At 31.7% G+C, this 8,151-nt stretch overlaps 1 protein-coding gene across 1 annotated transcript; it reads right to left on the bottom strand.

Moving 5' to 3' along the window:
- Nucleotides 1-1,868: 1,868 nt before the first annotated feature.
- On the bottom strand, nucleotides 1,869-5,608 carry LOC114181453. Its single transcript, XM_028067917.1, has 3 exons — nucleotides 5,503-5,608; nucleotides 4,251-4,334; nucleotides 1,869-3,725 (listed from the first exon to the last, which is right to left on the bottom strand). Exons 2-3 carry the CDS (start codon nucleotides 4,326-4,328, stop codon nucleotides 2,184-2,186), a joined length of 1,620 nt encoding a protein of 539 aa, XP_027923718.1. The 5' UTR covers nucleotides 4,329-4,334; nucleotides 5,503-5,608; the 3' UTR covers nucleotides 1,869-2,183.
- Between the last annotated feature and the right edge of the window lie 2,543 nt (nucleotides 5,609-8,151).

An 8,151-nucleotide genomic window follows, 5' to 3' on the forward strand; every position in this document is an offset into this window, starting at 1 on the left:
CTCAACATAATCAAGTACTCTCAACCAAAGCGTGTACTATTCCAGGTCATATCAATCAATATTTAATGTCATAAAGGCTCCCTCTACAAGCATTTATTAATTATTTATTTATTTAATTAATTAAATTTCGCAAGTCTTGCACAAAACGACTTTGTACATGCTGTCGATGAATCCGACTTTGAGAAGATAGCTAATGCTAAATCTTCAAAAGAAGCGTGAGATATATTGGAGAAGACTTACAAAGGGGATAATCGTATGAAGCAAGTTGAGCTTCAAACTCTTAAAGGTGAGCTTGAAAGCATGAGGATGAAGGAAGCCGAACGGGTTGCCGAGTACGTCTCTCGTGTTGAGACCGTGGTGAATCAACTCGAAAGGAATGGAGATACACTGTCCACTTGCCAAGTGGTGGAGAAAAATCTTAAGGTCGTTAACCAACAACTTTGAGAATATCGTTTGCTTGCACAATAGAGGAGTCCAAGGACTTGACAATACTATTGGTGGAAGAGCTTACCGAGTCTCTTGAAGTGCATGAACAACGAAGAAGAAAGAAGAGAGTAGAAGTGTCTTAGGAAAGTGCAAAGGTCAGGAGTGCATCTAGTAATGATTGTGGCATGCACTAGAGTTCTTTTTGGAGTGTTGGATGTAGTTGAAAGGTTATTTCTATGAGCCTATAAAATGACCATGTACTACTCATTACTAAATACAACAAGTTATAATATACGAGGTGCTTTATTGTGAGACTTGTTTGTCAACCGTTGTATGTGGATAACATGTTAGTGATAGGCCCCAACAAAGCTTAAATCTAGAGTTCAACGTGCAATTCTAGGGAGCTTGATATGAAGGGCTTGGAACCAACAAACGAGATTTGACGAGTGCATATTTAGTGAAACAAAAAAGATGAAAGAATTTGAATTTCTCAAAAGAATTACTTACTAAAGGTCTTACAATGTTTCAACATGCAAGAATATAAACAAATTTTTACCCCATTTTCTTTGAACTAAAAGTTATCCTCAAATACGAGTTATAACATGGAAGTAAGGATTAAAATGTCTGAAGTACTATATGCGTGGAAAACCTTATATATGCCATGATTTACACAATACTATACATTGCACAAAGAAGCTCAAATGTTACATTATATTTTGGAGGTTCCAAATTAGTATCATAGGATATGTTGATTCACATTTTGTAAGTGATCTTTGATAAAAAAAAGTAAATAAAGAAAAATCTACTATTAGCTATGTGTTCACAATTATAGGAGGGGAAATAATTTGGTTATCCAAGTTTCAAAGATATTGTAGCTCTGCCCATATTGTTGACAAAGGAAATCAGACATAAGCAGTAGAAAATTGTTGTATTATGACATTCATTGTGCCTTTTATTCTAGGATAAAGTACACAAACATACATTACCACTTTGTTCAAAAAGTATTAGAGGAAGGAAGCGTATACGTAACAAAGGTTCACACCAATCAAAACCTAACATATATGATCAAGTCGGTTATATAGAAAAGTTTATATGAATTCAACCCTACCATAACTTATTGGAAAAATAATAAAACATAGAGCGAATATTTGATTAATTTATTGTTCGTTGATTTCTCTTTACATATTTTATTTTAGTTGTTAGTTCTTACATTTTGCTATAATAAGATGAATCAATACAAGTTTATTGATCTTAAATGGTATATTGATCCTTTCGGAACAAAAAATGTATCCGTCCTCTTGTAAAAATACATGATATATAATATTTAAATACTTGTGTTAAAAGCAGAGATTATTTAAAGTTTGAAATAGTTTTATTAATCTAAAAGCTCGCAACAAAGTTAGTTGTGAATAAAAAGTACGTAGTTAAAGTTAATATCAAAATAGGAAAAACAGAAACAAGTTGAATCTTCATTTAAAGAAAAGCAACATCAGAGTAAATAACACCACAATCACACTGAAATCCAAATAGAGAAAACAGAAAACAAGCTGAATCTTCAATGAATGAAAAGCAACAACACAGTAAATCACATCACAAAGTTTTCCTTACACCGAGACACTCAAATACAAACATCAAATACTTTCTTCACCAACTGACTTCCTTGTTGCTTATTTAATGAATCCTCTCTTCAATTACCTTCACATTAACAATTTTATGAGTTTGACTTGTTCCACAGCATTGTTTAAGTATTGAAATTGTCATAATTTCTTTGCTAGTGAGATGGCTGAAAATGTGGTCTGAGCTAACGCCAGGAAAACTAGAAGAACTGCAGTACAAGTAGATAACTTTTTCCAAGGAGTGTTGAAGTAGCCTTGTCTGAGGCTAGCCTTGAGCTTGTTGCATGGATTTTCATAGAATTTATTTAAGCTATTGCAGATGGAGAAATAATGTGGAATGAAGTCTGGCATACTAAAACTTGAGTTCAGATGATTAATTATTGTAACCACCGTCTTAGCATCACCAGTCCAATTTAAAATAATTTTGTTGTCAATAAGTATGTTGACATCTTTTTCAGTATGGATAAGAAAATTTAGGATGGTTACATACTGAATAAGGACTTTTGTAGCCGAATGGTGGTAATATTCATATGCCATCATATTCCTGAAAAAAATTTCTGTACTGCCATTTATATTCAAGACTGGCATGCTCAACACTCCATCTATATATGTCAAGTCAAGAAAGCTTTTATTTGGACTGACCTTGAACTTAAGACCTGCCTCCATCAGCTGGCTTGCGGTGTATACATGATTAACATCTTTTTGGCCTTTTATGGGGTTTTGAATATCAATCGTTGATGATGATATTATTGAAGATCTTAACAAATCAGTGAAGTGTCGTGGAGTCTCTCTTGGACACTCGGTTTGAAAACTTGTGCTATGAAGACAGTTGAAAGAAAGCTGAAGAAAGGAGATTATTTGATTCGTAGCAGCCGGTGTTCCATTCGAAGGAGTGGGTATACGGTTGAAACAATTCGTACCAGTGCATATACAGTTGACACATATCTTAAAAAAGCAGGGGGTACCTGGAAGTGGTTCATCGACGGTATCGGGAACTGGTTCACCGGTGGCATGGTGGACTGGTTTCTTGATATTGGGGACACAATTGTCGTAAAGTTGTTGAAGAACAGAGAATGGAAGTTGATTTTCCAGTAGCACCAAGTCATGCCTAATCAGCTGACGCTTCCATGGTTTTAACACTGTATGGTCTTTTGACTTCGTATGGCCTTCTGACTTTGTATCGTCTTTTTTCTTTTCTTCCGTGTCTTCGTGCCATCTTAGGAAGAGCTCAATTATGAAGAGAGCATCAACTAAAATTATCCTAAAAAACACATCATCTTTATATTCAAAAGTCTGCGCATAACAACTTCGAATACTTTCTATGTTTGTGCGCATGTGTTCAATTTTTCCAACCAATTCTCCCACAGATAGCTTTGTTCGAGATAGGAATGCCTGCACATATTTCAATTTAAGCCGATTCTCTGCGTCTTCGGGATGGTAAGAAACTTTGAGATGGTTGAGATGGTCAGATTCTTTGCGATGGTAAGAACCTTTGCGATGGTAAGGACCAATGCCAACTATACGAGGTATGTATGATACGGGATAACGCTTACGAGTATTTGGCGGTACCCTATAAATGCATTGCTCATCCACATTTTGAATGTTTGGAAGAGGCACATTTTGAAGCATCTTAGTCAATTCATTCTCTAAATTATTCGGTTGTCCTTCCATTTGGTTACCATGCTGAAACATGAAAAATTATATAATAACTTACTCAAATATTCGGATTTCGGATTTTGGGTTTTTGAATATCATTTTTAAAGCTGGAGTAATTAGTAATTATAATTTATAAACACATATTTTTAATAATCATTCTTAAACATAATATATATATATATATATATAAAAGATATTTTCTAAATTGATATAAAACATTTTTTACATTAACAAGCAGAAATGAGAAAATTTCTCACCATTTGTTAAAAATATCATTGCTCTTACCAGATTTGTTCGATAAGTCTCCGAAGTGGACTGATTTCTTATATTATTTTTAGACCAATGAATAATATTTTAACAGGTTCATATTTATTGGCCAATTTTGAATCTATCAATAATAGAAATAATAACAATATTATAAATAGGTCGAGTAAGTAAAAAACGCCGATAAACAATGTCCGTAAAGTAGATAATTAGGTAAAAAAAAAAATATTTTCATGGATGAAAGGAAGAACATTGGAACGAAATAGAGAAAAAAATGAGGAAAAAGACCTGTGATGAAGGCACTATTGATGAATCTTTTACATTTGAAGTAGCCATTCCATCGTTCCGCGACTTGTTTGGGTTCATCTGAATCTGATGATGCATGACCCATGCTTTATATAATAATTGTTTATGCTGAAGTCTTTCCAAGTCAATTTATATAATAAATTACTGTTCACCAATGGACTATTTAGTAAATGACATTGTGCTTTTACTTCCTCCATCATCCCCATAATTCCATCCCCACTGAACCTCTTCAAATTTTCCAATGACCACTTTACCCATCATAGAAATGAATTTTAGATTATATATTAATTTCAAAAACTTTTCAAAACTAGTTTTTCAGAATTTTCAAAACGAGAATTTTGAAATGATATTTCTAAAATAAATTTTTCGGAATCAGATTTCTGAAATATGATTTTATAGAAATTTTTGGAATGCATGAGATTTACTTTAGAATAAATTTTCTTAAATGCATCTTCAGAAAATAAAATTTCGAAAATGTATATAATTCATTTCAGCAGGAATTTTCCAAACAATAACAAATACACATTGTGCCTGTGTATACGCATATTTTAAATATACGTAATATTATATTAGAATGTGATGTTAATGTAATGTTATTAAGTTAATATATAAAATAAAATTATATTTATTAAAAATAAAGTCAAATATATCATAAAAGATGAGAGAATAACTGTTGATAAATAGAGAAAAAGAGAAGAATAGATATAAACGATTATATAAAAAAGTTTATAAAAATAACAGTCAATTTTCAAAAATTTAATAAATAATTATATTTTAAAGAGTAAAATTGATATTTTAAATTATGAATAAAAAAAAATGAATCTTCTTTATATATCGTTATAGAAAAGGTCCAAAAAGCATGATGCAACACATCTTTTACATTAATATGAAAAAATAGAAAATATCCCACTATTTAATAAAATAATCATCAATGACGCACTGTGCAACATACAATACGGATAAAGCTGGTAAAAACTAATTGGAGTATGATTAATTTTTCAATAATAAAATTTGGTTCCAAGGTTGAGGTTAATTCATTTGATACTAAAGCAGAAATATATACAACATGAAGAAATCAACTTGAAAAAAATTCTGAATTCAACGTATACTTGAACCAAAAAGTTAGTACATGTTCAACATCTCCAGCTAAAATTAATTAGTGCAAAAGAAATCTATTCATGGATGAAATCGAAAAGGATTGGACCCAAATAGAGCAAATAGGAGGAGAAGAAACCTGGTATGGTGAAACTGTTGAGGAATCTGATGAATCTTCAGCAATTAAATCACCTTTTCCACAAATCAGCTACCCTTTATGATTCATCTTATGCATTGATCCATGCTTTATATAACAATTCCTTATGCTGAAGTCTTTCCAAGTCAATTTATTTACATAAACAAAAAACTACTTTTGACACCACTTTTCATAAATAAAAACCTTTTCACACTTACTTTTTCAGTAAAACAATTAGTGCAAAAAAAATTCTATTCATTGGAACCAAATAGAGTAAATTGGAGGAAGGAACCTGATATGGTGAAACTTTTGAGGATTACGATGAACCTTCGGCAATTAAATCACCTTTTTCATAACTCAGCAACTGCTTTCTGATTCATCTAATGCATTGATTCATGCTTCATATAATAATTCCTTATTCTGAAATCTTTCCAAGTCAATTTATACAACAAAACACTACTTTAACACCAATTTAACACCACTGTTCACACATAATCATTTTGCACATACTTTTTCAATAAAACGCTATATTATAGAAAAATGTTTTTTTTATACTATATACACCACTTCCACAACAAAGCTGAAAAATTACTAACTAAAAATCACTTCACATTTCTTAAAAACTTGTTGTTGGTTTCGCGCAGCAGAATGTTTCGCGTTTGGACAAAAATCAAGAGAAGGTGAATTGGTTTTTAGTATTAAAATTAATACTTTAAATTTTTTTTGAAATTTTACCGATTAATTTAAATATCAATTCCTTTAAAAGCAATAGTAGATAAAATAAAGAGATAGAGAAGAAGAATTGACACAGATATTTATATTGGTTCAGATCAAAAGATCCTACGTTTAGTTGTTAATCTCTTCAAATAAAGAGATTAACTCAATCACGAACAAATATCAGATTTACAATTAGATAACAAGAGAATAGGGAAAGAAAACACCTTTTTTGAAGCCATAAGAGATGAACAACCTTTCTCTGAATCACACATAGAACTTGACCTAGCTTTCCTAGCAACAACAATAACACTCAATCTCCTAGAAGCCCTCTTAGGAAAAGTTATCGCTCTACCCACACTAGATTTTTCAAAGCTCTTTTGAGAACACTCAGAGAACTTTCTTTGCAGTCACAACACTAGCACTCTAGCTTCTCAAAAATGTTTTTTCGAAGTTGAACTGCAGTTCCTTAAACAGGGTTTTCGAAAATTAGGTTAAAAACTAAAACGTCATGTTCCAACTACCAAAGATAATCGATTATTGTCTAAAAACAAATTTTGAACATGATAATCGATTATTCTGGGAAATAATCGATTATTCTAGTAGGATTTCGAAAAATAAAAGTTTTGCATAGATAATCGATTATCATTAGTGATAATCGATTATCACTGCAGTTTTTCCAAAAATGAGAAACCTTAGAGAGACGAAGATTATGTTGCTGATTCTAAGTTTAAGTAAAACTATTATACAACACACTTATTTTATTTTACAAGATAACTTTAAACATTTTAACATTTTGTCTTCATTCTTACTAGATCATCATTCAAAATCACTAGGCTTCCTTCTTTTTGTCAACACTTATCCACGATGTGTTGCAAAACTCCCCCAAGATACAAGACAAACTTCTCGGATTTTCCAAACATCTCAAAACTAGCAAGAAAATAATCTTTAAAGTGTAAGTAACCTAGGATAATAAAAGAGAATAAGAGGAGAGAGAGAAGAGAGCTTGAAGAAAGAAGAGTAAAAATATGATAAGTGTGTTTTTAGATGAAGCACAAGACACATATTTATAGATGGAGAGAGGTGGTTTGAAATGGGCTAAATTTCCATCGCCCAGTTGGAGATTTGTAATAGCCATAAACAGTCAAAACACTATAAATACCAAATCAAAATAGCTATAACAATAATGGCCAAATTGAAACTGTTGTCACGACTTTCATACATTTGCAATAAAAATTAAAATTTGTTTTTACAACAATCCCCCACATATTGCAAAATGGTATGAATTAGATAGAAAGAATGAAAGAAAATCTTGGGTTTCATATAAGAAGTAATACATCAAAGTTGGTATAACAACTTATATGAACTAGTCCTAGATTGATAAACTTAACACATGGTTTAGTTGGTATAGCAAGCTATATGAACCAAAAACACTTGATATGCGTTAGCGGTTTATCAATCATAAGACATCCCCACAATCATTTGTTATTATCACTGTGTTGTGCTTAATGGGCCATGTGCAAGCCCGGTGTAACATCCCGTCAGGATATTACGAATTTAATAAAATAAATCAAAGTAAAATAATCGCACTACATTTAATAATACCTCATTTCCCAAAAATACGGGAAATTTAAAACTTTAAATATACGAGTTATAAAAACCAGGAGTCCATAATTCATAAAACTAAAATAAAGTTAATGGCTCCTGCCAAGTTTACATAATCTTCACAACAATAAAATAATAAACATAATACATATGTATCTACATAATATCCCATGCTAGCCCTCGCTCCGAGTCTAAGCATCTCTTGGCCCACCTGTCAAATCATCTGCTCCTGGATAACAAGTTACCCGATCATCGCCACACACACACAAAAAGGGTGAGCTATGCACAACATATATATAAAGAAACATGAGTATAAATATGTTTCCCAACCCA

This window comes from Vigna unguiculata, chromosome 4, assembly GCF_004118075.2.
Source record: "Vigna unguiculata cultivar IT97K-499-35 chromosome 4, ASM411807v1, whole genome shotgun sequence".
Lineage (NCBI taxonomy): Eukaryota > Viridiplantae > Streptophyta > Magnoliopsida > Fabales > Fabaceae > Vigna > Vigna unguiculata.